Below are 18785 nucleotides of genomic sequence, written 5' to 3' on the forward strand. Positions count from 1 at the left end.
AACCAAGACCGGGGACAAACTGCAACCGAGTTATGCGCCCTTAGCGGGAACCGAACCTGGGTCTCTCTGCACCGCAGGCCGACGCTCCAACCGCTGAGCCAAACCGGCCAGGGCCATTGGTTGATTCTTGTATGTGCCCTGACTGGGGATTTAACTTGGAACCTTGGTGCACCAGGATGATACTCCAACCAGCCAGGGCTGAAGTTTTTTCCCTTAACCTTCTTTCTTTCTGTGACTCAACTAATTTTAGGTGGTACTAATTTCCATCTTTTCAAATCTAGCTAAAATTTATTGGACAATTAATGATTATACTGGCTGTATTTAATTTAGGATATGAAAATGGAAAACAAACGTAGAGTATAACTGAATGGATTTTTTAGTAAAATATTACTACTGTATTTTATTTTTTAGTATGAAGGACATTATTGGGATAGTTGGTAAACTCAAAATAGGGTTTAAGGAATAGTGCGTCAGTGTTGTATTACGGTTTGTAAGAGAAGGTTCTTATTTTTAGGAAATACACACTGAAGTATTCAGGGGTGATTGGTCATCGGGTTGCCAGCTTATTTGGAAATAATTTAGGGAAGATGTCTTTGTACAGTAATTTTTATTATTGTTTAAGATCGTTGTTGTTTTGCTCTGGCTGGTTTGGCTCATAGGTTAGAGCATCTACCTGTGGACTGAAGAGTCACAGGTTCTATTTCTGGTCAAGGGCACGTACCTTGGATTCGCGTTTGATCTCCAGCCCAGTTGTGGTTGTGTGGGAGGCAAGCAATCAGTGTCTATCTCTCACATCGATGTTTCTCTCTCTCTCTCTCTCTTTCTCTCTCTCCCTGCCCCCTCCCTCCTTCCCCCACTTCCCTTCTACTCTAGCTGGAAAAAAATAAAATAAAATAAATAAAACAACTCAGTGGAAAAATATCCTCAGGTGAGGATTTTAAAAAAAAAAATGGTTTCAAAATAAAGCTTATATTTTTTTCTTCATTGTAATTGTTTATGTTAACTATAGAACTTTTGGAACAATTTTTTTGAAAATACCAATTTGTAGTAGTTACATTCACATAATATGTATTGATTATTTAATACATGTACATGGCTGGTTTGAATTTAGTATATATATATTTTTTCATATATGGAGATAATAGCCAAGCTGATATTTATTTATCATGTGATATTAAAATTTTTCTCCTTGCTAACAAAAATGTGAATCAGTAGTGGAAATTTAGGAAATATTCTTTTTATTTAAATTCTCACCTGAGGATATTTTTTTTTTTTTTTTTTCAGATAGAGTGTGAGGGAGAGGGAAGGAGGGAGGAAAGGAGGGGTGGAAGGAGAGAGAGAGAGAGAGAGAGAAACATTGATGTGAGAGAGGCACATTGATTGGTTTGCCTCCTGCATGACCCCAACCAGGGCTGGAGACTGAACCACAACCAAGGTACGTGCCCTTGACCAGAATTGAACCTGTGACTCTTTAGTCCGGGGACTGAAATATGTTCATGAAATGTTACTTGAAAAGGTAGGATTATCAAACTCTTAACTAAATTATTTATAATTATGGATGTGACTTTCTATTTAGAGTAGTGTTCTGCATATTTGACTAGATGGGGAAGTGCTTAAGTCTTTGAACAATTTTTTTAATCCTCACCCGAGGACATTTTTCCATATTTTGTTCAGATAGAGTAGGAGGGAGGGAGAGAGAAAGAGAAACTTCGACGTGAAAGGGACACATGGAGTGGTTGCCACCCTCACGACCCAACCAGGGCCGGGGACAAACTGCAACAGAGGTACGTGCCCTTAGCGGCAACCGAATCCGGGTCTCTCTGGACCGCAGGCCGACATTCTAATCGCTGAGCCAAATCGGCTAGGGCTATTGAACAGATTTTTAAGATCTTTCTGGGCAGAGATATTTTTCCCCTTTTGATCTGTTTGTTCATTGCTACCAACTAGTGGTTGCCAGAGGTTAGAGATGGGGCAGATGGGGTAGGAGGGTTGTGGGTGGGTAACATAAAAGAACAAGATGAAAGAATCTCGTGGTGATAGAACTGTTCAGTATTACTGTTGTGTTACATGAACTGACATATGCCTAGAATTGTATACCACAAAAATGTACAAACACAGATCAGTGCAAGTGAAACTATTTAAGAGATCTCTGTATTGTTTCTTACAACTGCGTATGAATCTACTCTTATCCCAGAAAAAGTTTTAATTTAAAAAAAACCATAAGCATACCAAAGAAAGTACTACTCTTGAGGGAGATTGCTATAAAGTAAAACAAAAAATATTGTGCAAAAAATATTTTCCCATATGTTTAAAAATTAGTCTTCATTAAAAAAAAAAATCTGTTAGTCTCTTTAATGCCTTACATAAGAAAGTCTTCTATTTATTTCCCTTCTCCCACGAGGTAAGGAATTGATACAATTTTCATTATAAGATGGAAAGATCCTGTATTTGGGACTTAGAAAGGTGTTTTTTCTTTTCTTTTTCTTTCTTTTTTTTTATCCTCACCCGAGGACATTTTCCCATTTTTTTATTCAGGTAGAGTGGGGGAGAGAGAGAGAGAGAGAGAGAGAGAGAGAGAGAGAGAAAGAGAGAAAGAGAAAGAGAAACATCGACATGAAAGGGACACATTGAGTGGCTGCCACCCGCACAACCCAACCAGGGCCGGGGACAAACTGCCACCGAGGTACGTACCCTTAGCGGGAACCGAACCCGGGTCTCTCAGGACCGTAGGCCGATGCTCTAACCACTGAGCCAAACCGGCCAGGGCCTTTTTTTTTTTTTAAATCATCAACACAGTTAATGCTAGATCTATCAAAGAATTACATTCATCCCTTGGTATCCACGGGTATTGGTTTCAGGACCCTGCAGATATCAAAATCTCAAGTCCCTTAAAAAAAATGGCACAGTATTTGCATATAACCTACATTCTCCTCTATACTTTAAATAAATCTCTAGATTATGTATAATACCGAATACAATGTAAATACTGTGCAAATAGTTGTTATATTTAGAGAATACCAACAGGAAAAAAAGTCTGTGCGTGTTCAATGTAGACGCAACCATGATTGTTGGGCCTAACTACATAGTGCATGTCAGCAACAAGGCAACATTTGTACTGATTCCTTTAGTTTGATGTATGAATTCTGTGAGGAGTATGATAATTTACTTTGTTGTTTTTAACATTGTCATTTAACATTGCTATCTATAAGATTGATTTTCTTTTCTTTTATTTTTAAGCAACTTAACCTACTAAAAGCAAAGCAGAAGGCTTTGGTGGAACAGATGGAAAAAGAAAAAATACAGAGTAACAAAGGCTCATCATATAAACTTCTGGTAGAACAAGCAAAACTAAAGCAGGCTACTTCAAAGGTACGATTTTTAATTTTCAATGTAATTTTCTTAGAAAAGACATGTTTCCCTTATGGTATTTTAAATTATTTGCATAATTAAGTCTCTTTAATAATGATCAGGGAATTTATATACATGTTATTTTGCTTATCAGCAGAAAAATTAACTCAAGGAAATACATGATAAATATGAACTTAATTTTTCTACACATGCTATGACAAACCGATTAAAAATTGAAAATATCGTTCAGTTGAAAATATAGTTGCTCTTTCGGCCATCTTTCTGTGCTGCCATAATGGTACGCAGTACTGGCTGATGCTCTCAAGAGTATGCTGAAAAGAGAGACAAATGCCACATTCTTATTAGGCCATGCTCAAAAGTCATCGTCTGGTTTCAGTATGTGATGGTGAAGCTACATTGGTGAATGTGAAATTATTGATGACCATAGAGCTGGGAAAAATGTTGTGAACCTCACAGGGAGATTAAGCAAGTATGGAATAATCAGCCCCAGATTTAATGTGCAAACCAAAGGTCTAGAAAAATGACAGAACGACCTACTTCTGACCCATCAGTTTGGTTTCATTGTACTGACAACCTCAGTGGGCATAATGGACCATGAAGAAACAAGATGAAACACACGGGAGGGAAAATCCTGGGATTCTTTTTCTTTTTTTTTTTAAAAATTGATTGATTGATTTTATTTGTTTTTATTGTTGAAAGTATTACAGATTTCCCCCCTATTTCCCCATTGACCCCTTCCTTCCCACTCCCATGGGATTCTTTTTCTAAGAATATAATATATATGTGCAAATAAAATGCTTCAATGGGAAAAAAAAATGCAATCAATACCCCTAAACTATGAAACATGATTGCTTAGCCTAGCCTACCTTAAACATGCTTAGAACATAATGTCCAAAGAACGCTGGTAACACAGTACACTATAGAGTATTGGTTTTTTCTGATGATTGCATGCCTGCCTAGGAACCGTGGTTTACTGCCACAGTCCAGCATCATGAGAGAGTATGGTATGGCATATAGCTAGCCCAGGTAAAGATCAGTGCTTATTGCTTTGCATCATTGTAAAGTTGAGAAACTGTAAGTTGAGCCATTGTTAATCGTGGACCGTCTGTAGTGTATTTCCTTGAAAATGGATTGTGTTCACTGAGATGTATAATTTTCCTAATCTGTCCTTTCTAAGTAAAATTAAGTGTAATATTTGTAAATAAAATTTAAAAAATAACTATGTAGTTTTAAATTTGTGGGAATAATACTAAGGCAGCAACCAAGTTTGTGTATTGTGTTTCTATAAATATGAAATTATAGTTATTCTCTCATATTTTGAAATAAATAAAATTAATACTCAGTACTTGAAATTATATAGGTTTCTTTAACATCTACCTTTTATGAATTCTGTTTAGGATATTTTGGTAATGTTTATTTATGATGATAGATTTGACCTAATGTAGCCTTTCTGTAGAACTTCACTTTTCTGAAATTCTATATGATGTTAGGTATATTGGTCAATATAGGTTTTAATAATTTTACTTTTGAGGCTTACTTTTTGAAAAATTTTGTTCTTTAGAAGTTGTAAGTTTTCTGCGTGAATATTTTCATCATATAAATACATTTTTACTGAAAGAATTTTCATTCAGTAAATGTTGATTTAAATATTGTAAATTTCTGTGTACAGCACTTTAAGGATTTAATTCGGTTACGTCGGACAGCGGAATGGTCTCGTTCTAATTTAGACACAGAAGTTACAACAACCAAAGAGAGTCCAGAGATAGAACCACTTCCATTTACCTTGGCGCATGAACGTTGTATTTCAGTAGTTCAAAAACTTGTCCTCTTTCTCCTTTCCATGGATTTTACATGCCATGCAGACCTTTTATTATTTGTTTGTAAGGTAAGTACACTAATAGGTATAATTTGGAATTAATAGATTTATAGGGTATAAAAAAGAATTAGGAAAGAATGCAGGTTTTTTGTTGTTGTTGTTTTTATTTTGGTTAATCCTTACCCAAGGATATTTTTTCCCTTGATTTTTAGAGAAAGTGGATGGGAGGAGTAAAGAGGAGAGAGAGCCCTGGCCGGTTTGGCTCAGCGGTTAGAGCGTCCGCCTGCGGTCCGGAGAGACCCGGGTTCGGTTCCCACTACGGGCATGTACCTCGGTTGCAGTTTGTCCCCGGCCCTGGTCGGTCGTGTGGGTGGCAGCCACTCGATGTGTTCCTTTCATATCGATGTTTCTCTCTCTCTCTGTTCCTCTCTCTCCCTCCCACTCTACCTGAACAAAAAATAGAAAAATGTCCTCAGGTGAGGATTAAAAAAAAAAAAAGAGAGAGAGAGAAAGATCAATATGAGAGAGACATAGTGATTGGTTGCCTCCTGTACCCACCCTGACAGACTGGGGCCGAATCTGCCACCCAGCGACATTGCCCTTGACTGAGAGCTGTATGGCAACCCTTTGGTGTGCGGGCCAGTGCTCTAACCACTGAACCACATGGACCAGGGCAAGAATGCAGTTTTTAATTTATTTTTTATTAAGAGAACTAATGGTGCTATTATTGGTTTTTTCCCTTTTATGTAGTTATGTCGTGCCTTGAATGATTGTAAAAATATTTTGTCGCTGATTTCTCAGGAGACTTAATTTATATTTCAATCCTGTTAATACTAGATCAATGTAGATTTGAACTGTATGTAGTTTTGGTATGCCTATCTTGAACTTACCTTTTAAAAATAATTAAAATAGGAAATACACCAATAAATGTCAAATTACCATAATGAAGGGGTTTTAATGCCCTGGAGGCTTTCCTGTAGCATATTCATTGTTCGTAGAAATTACCTTTAACTATTCACCCCAGATTTTTAACCAGATTTTGATATTTGATTCATGAAACACATTTCTTTTTTATTCTGTGTCAGTCAGTAATTTTGACAAAAGCATATCTCATTGAAAACTACTACTCCAGGGCTTTGTTTGTGGAGAAAACATGTCATTGCTCTTTAAGTGTATGATTTTATAAAATGTATTACAGGTTCTTGCACGCATTGCGAATGCCACGAGACCAACTATACATCTGTGTGAGATTGTGAATGAACCTCAACTGGAAAGACTGCTATTACTTTTGGTTGGAACTGACTTCAATAGAGGAGATATATCTTGGGGTGGTGCTTGGGCTCAGTATTCCTTAACTTGTATGCTGCAGGATATTTTAGCAGGTTTGTCAGGATTTATTTTTCATAGAAGTATGTCAAAATTAGCTTGTCATTACTCGACTGAGTAATTTTTAAAGAGGACTGTAACCCCCAAAAGCTTAAAAGATGTTTGTAATATTACAGCAGTAGCAACCATTTAAATTACTTTTGTATTTAATTATGTTGACTTTTGTGATAAATGTCTTTTTGGAGGAGTTAGTTAAAATATAGGGATATTGGAGATAGTCGGCCTCATTATTAATACCAGCAGTGGGCTGCTTACTAGTTCTCTGTGGTCTTGAGGAAGGTACTCTTTGTGCCTTTATATATAAAATAAGAATAATAATAAAGTCTCTTTATATGTAAATAAGAATAATAAACGTACCTTTTTTATAAAGTTGTTTTGATGAATAAGGGAGTTAATATATGTAAAGTGATGATAATTATTCCTTGTTCACATTATACATTTTGTATTTTAGAAATTTAAGGTAATGCAATGGGTCCTAGCATTTCCTTAGGTAGGTGAGGTAGGTGAGGTGTTATTTGTCTCTCTTTTTTTTTTTTTGGTACTTGCCCCTCACGGGAACTGAACCCGGGACTCTCTGATCCACAGGCCAACATTCTAACCACTGAGTCAAACTGGCCAGGGTCTTATTTGCCTCTTAATCTTTTATAGTTGGTAGACCATACATGATGTTATTCTCTAAATTGGAGGAAGAAATATTTATAAATTATTCAAGCAGTTAGAACTATCTCATTACATACAGGAGAATTGCTGGCTCCAGTAGCTGCAGAAGCCATGGAGGAAGGAACAGTGAGCGATGATGTTGGTGCAACAGCTGCCGAATCTGATGACTGCCTTCAACAGTCTTCAGTTCAATTGCTAGAAACTATAGATGAACCTTTGACACATGATATAACAGGTATATTCTTCTAATTATGTTTTCTTTCAAATATCATTTAGCTGTTTTTCTTTAAATAAAAATGTTTCAAAATTAAGAATGTTTGTGAAGTATAAAATTAATTTTCTTTTTTTTTTTTTTATCCTTACCGGAGGACATTTTTTTTGCATTTATCTTCAGATAGAGCAGGAGGCAGAGAGGGAGGAAGAGAGAGAGAGAAAAATCGATGTCAGAGAGACACATCAACTGGTTGCCACCCATACTACCCCAACCAGGGCTGGGAATGAACTGCAACTGAGGTATGTGCCCTTAGCAGGAACCGAACCCAGGTCTCTCAGGTCCATGTGCCAACGCTCGAACTGCTGAGCCAAATTGGTCAGGACAATTTCCTAATTTTCTATTAGGTCTTTGGCTTTAGTAACTGTATCAATTATTTTCCTGATGATTATGTTTTGCTTTGATTCTCTGAATGAATGCTCATTATAATAAAATGCTATCTTTTCATAATGTCCTAGTTACTTTGATGTGGTTTTATTTGACTATGTTGAAGAAATTACAACCTAGAAAACTGTTCAAGATGTTCAGTGATTAAGAAAACAGGGTAAAAGGTTCATGTTCTTTAAGATTCACTTTTGTGGGTATATTTGATTCTTTTCTTTTCTTTGATTTCTTTTTTGTTTTTTGTTTTTTAAAGTAACTGTGTATCTTAGCCTGCACAATCCCTAGTTTTCAAGACTTGGTTTTAGTTACTACCCTATATATGCCAGATGGTATGGTCATTTCAATCATTTGTCATTCTGTTTTTTTTTAAATTTATTTTCTTTATTGCTTTTAGAGAGAGAGGAAGGGAGAGGGAGAGAGAGATAGAAACATCAATGAGAGAAAACATCGATTGGCTGCCTCCTGCATGCCCCTACTAGGGTTTGTGCCCACAACCTGGGCATGTGCCCTGACCGGGAATTGAACTGGCAACCTCTTGGTTAATGGGTCAATGCTCAATCACTGAGCCACACCAGATGGGCAAGTCATTGTTTTTTTGTTTTTTTTTTTTAAATTGATTTTTAGAGAGAGAGAGGGAGGGAGAGGGAGAGAGAAACATCAATGTAAGAGTGGAACATCGATTGGCTGGCTCCTGCATGCACCCTACCAGCAATCAAACCTGCAACCCGGGCATGTGCCCTGACTGAAAGAACCAGCAACCTTTCAGTGCATGGGACGATGGCAAACAAACTGAGCCACACCAGACAGTGCAATTTGTCATTCTTTAACTTTATGTTTTCTAATGAGTTTATCCTTTCTACCTTATGCTCCTCTCTTTTTCTGTATTAGACTGTCTCTTCTTGTTTGCATGATGAACTCTTTATCTAAGATTCACATAACGCATGCCCTTTTCCAAGAAGCTTTTTTCATCACCACCAGCAGTGTTGGAGACTGCCATCAGTGCTTCCTTACACTAGATTCTCTTGGATGGCATTTACCATGTTGTATAGTTGGCTTAATATTTGTAGTGTATCTTATCCTCTGAACCTGTTAATTTCTTGGAGGGTAGGAATTTGTTTTATTAATCTTCACATACTCAAACCTGAATACTGTCTGGCATTTTGTAGGCATTCTGTAAGTATATGTTGAATAAGAGTGTGGAAGAATGAGAAGGTAAGAGTTGTAAGGCTAGTTAAGAATTTGTAGACATCTGAGAGCAAAATACATTCTAATTTATAATAGAAAAATAAGGTGAATAGCAGTCTTATATCTTGAATCTTTTAATACTGAATATCAGTTCCTGAAAAATTATATGTAACAATGAATTTCTTATTGGAGGTAAAAAAATTAATAGCATTTAAAGTTTATGTAACTTGATTCAACAAGGGTTAAACCCGTGGTCTTTTTCCTTAGGAAATCAAATATTATGGCATTTATTTTTTAAATTGTGTGTAATAGAGTGATACATTTATACCTTCTAATGTCTAATTGTTGAGAATAAAAATTTAAAAATTTTTATGTCAATAGAAAACATATGTTACACACAAGTAAAATAACCTTTTCTGTAACTAAAAGCAGTATATTGGTTAAAATTATGTTGTGTACTCCACTAATAAAATCATTTCAATTATTTGAAGGTGCACCTCCTCTTTCCTCTTTGGAAAAAGATAAAGAAATTGATCTTGAACTACTTCAAGACCTAATGGAAGTTGACATTGATCCCTTAGATATTGATTTGGAAAAGGATCCTCTTGCAGCCAAAGTTTTTAAGGTATGATACACTCTAGCATTCTTTGCAAATAAAACCTTTTATCTTACACTTTTGGTTTATTCATTATTTTAAAGAGGAAAGCGTACGTATTTATCACCAAATGTAAGCCATTATTTACTCAAAATACATTAAATTGTTATAGGTATTATATACCAAATGAATAGTGTAAGTAACACTTATGCCATTTTGTTAATATATCCATTAATATTATATAAGAACCACTGATAAGCCTGGGGAAAATATACATATGGATTATAAGCATTTTAAGTAATATTTAATCTGATCCAAGCTGACTTCATTGCAGATTTTACTTTTGTGTTAGCCTCAACTTTTTCTAAAGGAGATACACCCCTAATACTTTACATTGCTTCTTTTTATGTGTAAGAGATTTTATTAAGGGTGGTAGTATCTCTCAGGTTTTAAATAAGCTATTTTTATACTTTGTATAAAAAAGAGAATATTACTGAACCATTGCTCTAAATCATTAGGATTATGTGTATATTGGGGGGAATTTAAAGGGTGGAGAAAATGTTTATTTTGTAACCCTGTTTGAGTTCAGAATAAGTAAATAACAGTGTTACTCTTTTTGAAGAGGCAAAAATAAACCACAGTTGTTTTTTATTTTTTTAAGCCAATAAGCAGTACATGGTATGATTATTGGGGTGCTGATTATGGCACCTACAATTACAACCCTTACATTGGAGGTCTTGGAATTCCTGTAGCAAAGCCACCTGCAAATACAGAGAAGAATGGATCACAGACAGTTAGTGTTTCAGTGTCTCAGGGTAAGTGTGTGTTTATATTTCAAGACATGTGCTATTCTTGAAACAAGTCCAAAATTTATGCTTTGTCCCTTGAGAAATTGAGCCTGAGTGGGTGATAGCAGGGTTTAATATCACAGGTGTGCATGATAATAACATTTAGAACTATATGTTTCTTTGTCACTCACTTTGGAGGAGCTTACATTTATAGTCCAATATTTTTCTCTCTCTCAAAAGAACACTTAACAAAATATATTTGTAAATTTTGTTGGTTTGCCAGTGATTTTCAGTTATTGTGCTTTTATTTTTTATTGTTAATAATGACCTTTATTTGTAAACAGAATGAAACCACATTGAATATTATTTTTGCACTCTTCTAGTCACATAAAATACATCATTTTTTTAGGTAAACTATTGTCTTACATTTTGAAACAATCATACATTTATCATAAAATTGCAAATATAATACAAAAAACATGTTATCTTTTTTTTTTAAATCCTTACCCGAAAATATTTTTCTATTTATCTTCAGATAGATTGGGAGAGAGGGAGAGAGAGAGAGAGAGAGAGAAAGAAACATTGATATGAAAGAGACACATCAACTGATCGCTTCCCGCATAACCCTGACCAGGGCCAGGGATGAACCGCAACTAAGGGACATGCCCTTGACCAGAATCAAACTCACGATTCGTTGGTCTGCAGGGCGATGCTCTAACCACTGAGCGTAACTGGCCAAGGCAGCATTTGTTATCTTGATCCATGAATAGCAAGTTGCTAATCTGATGTTATTTTTATTTTTATTTGTTTCTGGTATTTTACAAAGCAGGACATTCTTCTACATAAAAATATCAGAAAGCACATTTCATCCAAATCAGTAAATTAATATTAATATTAACATTCAGACCCTATTCAAATTTCAGCAATTGTAGCTAAATTATGTCCTTTATGCAAAAGGATTTAGTGCAAAATCATGCAGTACATTTAGTTGTCATATCTCTTCAGTTTCATTTAGTCTGCTGCTGTTCCTCAGAGTTAACTTTCATGACCTTGATGCTTTTGAAAATTATAGGCCAGTTATTATGTAGAATGACCCCCAATTTTGGTTTGTATGTCATTTCTTCATGACTAGGTCGTGGCCATGCATCTTTGACAGAAATAGCACAAAGGTGTAATGCTCAGGTTTTCTAATTGCAACCCATTTAGGTGGCTCATGATTTTAATTTGTTTCACTACTGTGGTTTTAAGTTTACTTGATTCAGGAGGTGTTTGCCAGTCTTCTCCATTATAAAGTTATTTTTTTTCCCTATTAAAAGAATCTTTGGGGGATGTGGTGGCAGAGGAGTATTTCAGAATTATTCTTTTCCTTTTCTAAAAAAAAAAATTAATTTAGCCCTGGCCGGTTTGGCTCAGCAGTTCGAACATCGGCCTGTGGACCAGAGAGTCCCGGGTTCGGTTTCCGCCAAGGGCATGTGCCGCGGTTGCAGTTTGTCCTCGGCCCCAGTTGGGGTTGTGCGGGAGGCAGCCACTCGATGTGTTTCTCTCACATCGATGTTCCTCTCTCTCGATCTCTTCCTCCCTCTCCCTCCCACTCTATGTGAACAAAAATGGAAAAATGTCCTCGGGTGAATATTAAAAAAAGAAAGAAAGAAAGAAACCAAAATTTGGCCTGGCTGGTATGGCTAGTGTTTGAGCATTGACTCATACACCAAGAGATCACTGGTTTGATTCCTAGATAGGACACCTACTCAGGTTGTGAGCTTGATTCCTGCTAGGGGGTGTGCAGGAGGCAATCATTCATTGTTTCTCTCTTATTGATGTTTCTATCTATCTCTACCTCTCTTTCTAAAAAACCAATTAAAAAAAGAAAAATCAAAATGTGGTTGGTAGATATACTTATAGCTCTTCTGATGGCCATTCCCTCTTGGTGGAGAAATGTAGGAGTGACTGTGTGTGTGTATACACATTTGCATTATATTAATTTCTAGCCCTGGCCAGTTTTGCTCAGTGGTTAGACCATCGGCCCACAGACCAATGAGTCACAAGTTCGATTCCAGTCAAAGACACATACCTCGGTGGCAGTTTGTTCCTGACCCTCGTTGGGGTCGTGTGGGAGGCAATCAATCTATGTGCCTCTCTCATGTTGATGTTTCTCTTTCTCTCCCCCTACCTCCCACTCTATCTGAAGATAAATAGGAAAAAAAAAATGTCTTCGGGTGAGGATTGGGGGGAAAAAAACCCAATATATTAATTTCTACATCTGTCGGTTTAGAATGCCATGAGTTCACATCGATACATCAGTTAATCTAACTAATTTAACTTCATTTTTAGTTTTCTCTGTTTGCATAGTTACATCTTTTTTCCTCTGACAGCAAGGAACCTGGTTCTCATCATTCCTAATTTATTTGTTTCCATTATAGTTACTTCATGCATTTGATCCACTCTTTATACATTTTCACCCTCTTATCCCTAGTCTTTTTTGTATAGGTACTATTACCTGCTATGTCTCTGATAACCCCATGCCAGATTGCTCTTACTTGAGGTCACATTTCTCACCCATCTTTGGGTTTAAAAGCCAACATTTTAATGTAGGAAGTAGGACATGAGTAAGAATTATCAAATAGCTTTTTTTTTTTAATCCTAACCTGAGAATATTTTTCCATTGATTTTCAGATGGGGGGGGAGGGAGAGAAATATCATTGTGAGAGAAATATCATTGTGAGATAGGCACATCAATTAGTTGCCTCCTTCACGACCCCATCCAGGGGAGTGATCAAACCTCAACTGAGGTATGTGCCCTTCACTGGAATCAAACCTGTGACTCTTGCCTGGCTGGTTTGGCTCAGCGGTTAGAGCATCAGCCTGTGGTCCAGAGAGACCTGGTTTGGTTCCCGCTAAGGGCACGTACCTCGGTTGCAATTTGTCCCTGGTTGGGTCGTGTGGATGTGTCCCTTTCACGTCGATGTTTCTCTCTCTCTCTCTCTCTCCCTCCCACTCTGTCTGAACAAAAAATGGAAAAATGTCCTCAGGTGAGGATAAAAAACAAAAACAAAAAAAACCCTGTGACTCTTTGGTTCACAGGCCGATGCTCTAACTGCTGAGCCAAACGTGCCAGGGCTCAAATAGCTTTTTAAAAAATCTTTTATTTTATTTTATTTTTATTATTTTTTAAAATTTATCTTTATTGTTGAGAGTATTACAGGTATCCCCTCCTTTCCCCCCAATAACCTCCTTCACCCCACTCTCACCCTTACCCCTAGGCCTTCACCACAATATTGTCTGTGTCCATGGGTTATATGCATATAAATTCTTTGGTTAATCCCCAAGCCTCCACCCTAACCCCATGAGATTCGCCAGTGTGTGCCATGCTTCCATGTCTCAATCTATTTTGTTCATCAGTTTATTTTGGTCATTTTATTTTCGACATATAAATGAGAGCATGTGATACCTGTCTTTTCATTGCCCTTTTTAGCCCTAGATGCTCGCCTAGAAGTTGGACTTGAACAGCAAGCAGAACTTATGTTGAAAATGATGTCTACTTTGGAAGCAGATTCCATTCTACAGGCATTAACAAATACATCTCCTACATGTAAGTAAAACTCAACATTTTTAGAGTATTGCAGTAAATAATTTATCTGTTGATTATGTTCAGATGTACTCAGCAAGGACAGATTTTTAAATTTTATGTCTCGTATGAGTCTGAATTGGCTAAATATATAGTACCTCTCTCTTGCTAAATGAGTAGCAAATTGAGAAATAAGACAAAGGATTAACAAGTTGAGAAAGTAGAAGGGAACAAAATACCTCAATGTAATGCTTTTAAATTCAGTTTAAAAACCTTTGTTAATGTGGTGTTACGAGGTTAAGGAAATGCATAGAAAAGGCTGTGAGGTAGCTGCCTACGAGTTCATTGCATTATATCCAAATTTCTAATAAAATGAATTTTTACTACTAAAATCTTTATTTTCTTTAAACGCTAATATGGAAGACCTCAGCCAGCATAATAGCCAAATAGGCCTGATTGAACTGCAGAATCGAAAAGGTTTAGTAACTAATAATCTACAGCAAAGGAAGACAATTTTTTTTTTATCCTCACCTGAGGACATTTTTCCATTTTTTGTTCAGATAGAGTGAGAGGGAGAGAGAGAAACAACGATGTGAAAGGGACACATTGAGTGGCTGCCACCCGCACAACCAACCAGGGCTGGGGACAAACTGCAACCAAGGTACATGTCCTTAGCAGGAACAGAACCTGGGTCTCTCTGGACCACAGGCTGATGCTCTAACCGCTGAGCCAAACCGACCAGGGCAAGGAAGGCAAATATTTAAAACTACGTTTTTATTTATTTTTTTAGAGAGAGTGGAAGGGAGATAGAGATAGAAACATTCATGTGAGAGAGAAACTTCTGTTGACTGCCTCCTACACACTCCCTACTGGGAATTGAGTCCAAAACCCAGGCATATGCCCTGACCAGGAATCGAACCGGGACCTCTCAGTCTATGGGACAACGTTCAGTCCACTAAGCCAAACTGGTCAGGCAAAAGTCAGGCAAAAGAAGGCAAATTTTTTTTAATCCACACCTGAGGACATTTTTTTTCATTTTTTGTTCAGGTAGAGTGGAAGGGAGAGAGAGGAAGAGAGAGAGAGGAGAGAGGAGAGAGAGAGAGAGAGAGAGAGAGAGAGAGAGAGAGAGAAAGAAACATGGAAGTGAAAGGGACACATCGAGTGGCTGCCTCCCCCACGATCCAACCAGGGCCAGGGACAAACTGCAACCAAGGTACATGCCCTTAGCGAGAACCAAACCCGGGTCTCTCTGTACTGCAGGCCAGCGCTCTAATCGCTGAGCTAAACCGGCCAGGGCTGGGAAGGCAAATTTTTGAAAATAAAGGGCCACATAGTAAATGTTTTAGGCTTTTCTGGCTATGCGGTAGTTGTTGCAACTACACAACTCTTACTCTGTAGCAGTAAAGCAGTCATAGACAGTATGTAAATGAATGGGCATTGCTGTGACAGAATTAGGTGGCCTGCCAGATACGGCTATCAGGCTGTGGTTTGCTGACTCTTGGAGTACAGTGCTAGACTTGGGTAGATCTTCTTCTGTCAGGTGAGTACAGTTTAGATAGCAGCCCCTCTCTAAAAGACAAAAGATTGAGGAGATGTGCTGAGAAGATGGTCATGTTTTCTTTTTTTTTTTTTCAATAGGCGTTTGAATCACTTTCCTTCTCTAGCATAGTGTGTTTAATGGGTTAGAACCTAGGGAGAGCATCATGTTCTTCTATGAAGAGGCGTTCACAGTCCATTTTAATAGAAACTTTGGATTTTCAGATCTTCCTATATTGCAGTCTTTCATTGCAAACTTCATTTGTTTCTTCCCTTAGGAGATATAGGAAAAAAAAAGAGAGAGAGAAAAATAGAAGATGGTGTTCTATAACCTTAGTATTGGTACACTAATGTTGTATGTTGTCTCCTATGTAATAATGGGGAACCCTTTTGTTGGGTCAGTCTTTCCATGACCACAGACAGCTCAGTACTGCCCAAGTAGCTCTTTTTTTTTGTTAACAAAGAAAATAAACAACAAACAACCGCTTATTAGAAGATTATTTTGTAATTTATATCTGCTTCTCTTAATATAATCTAACTTTTGATTATTGTCATGTGCAGAACTGTATCCTCTCCCCCTTTTAATATATTTACTTTCTAAATATATGTAGAATTGCTGTTAGAGTCCCTATATTTCTCTGCTCCTCATGAATTTTATTAATTTAATTCATTTGGTATGTGGTCTAAGCATCAGGATTTTTGGATGCTTCCCAGGTAATTTAATGTACAGTCAGGGTTAAGAATTATTAGACTAGATTGTCCATCCTTATCCCTGCTGGCCATTCTGCCAGGTTTTGCTTGTGGACCAGAGCATCCTCGAAGTCTCACCCAAAGAAGTGAGCACAGCTTAAGTGGGCTCATGCCACGGACTCTTCTAGACACACATAACAGGTGCTAGACACACATAACAGGTGGTGGAAGGAAGGAAGGGAGGGAGGGAGGGAGAGAGAGAGAGAGAGAAAGAAAAAATAGAGTCAGTACACTCAAGTCTAGATGATTCTAAAACTACCTTCTTAAGAATTAGTCAAGATTCTTCTTTCTCTCCCTTTTCTTTTCCTTTTATGAATTAGGAAACAATTGAAAATAAAAATTGCTGGAGAGTAAGGAAAAAACTTTGGTGAACAAGTCTTGTGAATTTGGAAGCTTCTTTGTTGATTGTCTTTTGACTTTCAAGTAATGTGGTAGAAACAAGTTTTCAAATAATAACGATGAGTTATTTTAAAGAATGCAATTCTAAGTTTTTTTAAAAATACAGTCTTCACTTACCTATGCATACTAATAGGTAGTTAGAATTTCTCTTGATTTGTGTATAAAATCATAATTGTGTTTAATTTTCAGTATCACAGTCTCCCACTGGAACAGATGATTCACTTCTAGGGGGTTTACAAGCAGCGAACCAATCCAACCAACTTATTATACAGTTATCATCTGTCCCAATGTTAAATGTTTGTTTCAACAAACTTTTTTCCATGCTTCAAGTCCATCATGTTCAGGTATGACTTCCTGAGAAATAGTGCATTTTTAGACATTATTACCTGCCTATATAAAAAATGAAAATGACTGGAGGTGTCATTTTCAACCTAACAGTGATGATTTCTTTATAATGCTCAGATGGAAAAATATTGGAGATGCTTGGATAACCATAGCTCTGCAGTGATAGGTCATATATAATTTTTATGATTCTAAGCTTTATTGATCAGATCTAACTACATTGTTTAATGTTGAACAATGCAGGGGTTAGGGGTACTGATCTCCAGCAGAGTTGAGAATTCACATGTAACTTTTTTTTTTAATCCAAGGACATTTTGTTGTTGTTGTTCAAATAGAGTGGGAGGAAGAGAGAGAGAGAAACATCAACATGAAAGGGACACATCAGTGGTTTCCGCCGGCACGACCCCAACTGGGGCCAGGGACAAACTGCAACTGAGGTATATGCCCTTAGCAGGAACCGAACCCGGGTCTCTGATCCACGGGCCAACGCTCTAGCCGCTGGGCCAATGCTCCAGCCGCTGAACCAAAACGGCCAGGGCACATTTACATATTTATTGAAAAAAAATTGCAGCCCTGGCCAGTTTGGCTTAGTGATTAGAGTGTTGGCCCATGGACCAAAGAATTGCGGGTTCAATTCCCAGTTAAGGGCACATACCTCAGTTGCAGGTTCCATCTATGGCCCCAGTTGGGGTTGTATGGGAGGCAACCAACCCATGTGTCTCTTTCATATTGATGGTTCTCTCTCTCTCTCTCTCTCCACCCTTCCCCTCCCTCTCTCTCCTGTCCCTTTCTTTCTTCCCTCCCTCCTTTCCTTTCCACTCTATCTAAAAATCAATGGAAAAATATCCTCAGGTGAGGATTAACAAAAAAAGAAATCTGCATGTAAGTGGATCTGTGCAGTTTAAATTTGTGTTGTTTAAGGGTCAGCTTTGTATATTTCCATTTAAATATACTTGTATTTAAACACTTGAATCACCTCTCTTTTTTTTGTTGGCTATCCTTGGTCTCTTGGAATTCCTTATAAATTTTTTTTTATCCTTACCCAAGGACATTTTTCCATTTTTTGTTCAGATTTAGTGGGAGGGGGAGAGAGAGAGAGAAACATCGACGTGAAAGGGACACATCGAGTGGTTGCCACATGCACGACCCAATCAGGGCCGGGGACAAACTGCATTCGAGGTACGTGCTCTTAGTGGGAACTGAACCCCTGGTCTCTCTGGACCACAGACCGATTCTCTAACCGCTGAGCCAGTCTGGCCAGGGCGGAATCACCTCTTTTGAGTTAGAAAAACTTCCCTATTAGGTAAATTATAAATTGCAGTTCAGTTAAATTTTATTTCATCGAGAAATTTAAGATTCCTTGTCAACTGAAGTAACCAGATGAAGTTTTAATATGAAAATTATTTAGACTTTGTCATAAGGATTCATACATAATATTTCGTTTAAATAGTATTTCATAATATAATAGTTACATTTTTTTCTGTCAATTTTTATTCTTTTTCAGTTGGAATCACTTCTCCAATTGTGGCTCACATTGAGCCTGAATTCTAGTTCATCTGGAAACAAAGAGAATGGAGCAGACATTTTTTTATATAATGCTAACCGAATACCTGTCATTTCATTAAATCAAGGTAATATTTATTAGAAGAAAAAATATTCACATAGCATAAATAATAAGCTTAAAAAGTAATTGATATATACTTAAAATTTGTCATAAGGGTTATAATGTTTATTGAAAA

General features: G+C 37.1%; 1 protein-coding gene and 1 non-coding gene across 5 annotated transcripts in view; both read left to right on the forward strand.

The window, feature by feature from the left end:
* Window positions 1–18785, forward strand: part of BIRC6 (baculoviral IAP repeat containing 6) — a 247605-nt gene that overhangs the window by 121928 nt on the left and 106892 nt on the right. For all 4 annotated transcript variants that reach the window (XM_036262756.1, XM_036262757.1, XM_036262758.1 and 1 more), the window contains exons 34-42: window positions 3238–3369; window positions 5039–5254; window positions 6384–6567; window positions 7311–7466; window positions 9563–9696; window positions 10328–10481; window positions 13927–14043; window positions 16894–17048; window positions 18551–18677. In XM_036262756.1, the coding sequence (XP_036118649.1) occupies window positions 3238–3369; window positions 5039–5254; window positions 6384–6567; window positions 7311–7466; window positions 9563–9696; window positions 10328–10481; window positions 13927–14043; window positions 16894–17048; window positions 18551–18677 (1375 nt within the window). The remainder of the gene's footprint in view (window positions 1–3237; window positions 3370–5038; window positions 5255–6383; window positions 6568–7310; window positions 7467–9562; window positions 9697–10327; window positions 10482–13926; window positions 14044–16893; window positions 17049–18550; window positions 18678–18785) is intronic.
* LOC118631299 lies at window positions 16312–16439 on the forward strand. The gene has a single exon (XR_004959785.1). It is a non-coding gene; the product is annotated as a small nucleolar RNA SNORA52 (small nucleolar RNA).

Source organism: Molossus molossus, unplaced genomic scaffold (assembly GCF_014108415.1).
Source record: "Molossus molossus isolate mMolMol1 unplaced genomic scaffold, mMolMol1.p scaffold_m16_p_15, whole genome shotgun sequence".
In the NCBI taxonomy this organism is placed as follows: domain Eukaryota; kingdom Metazoa; phylum Chordata; class Mammalia; order Chiroptera; family Molossidae; genus Molossus; species Molossus molossus.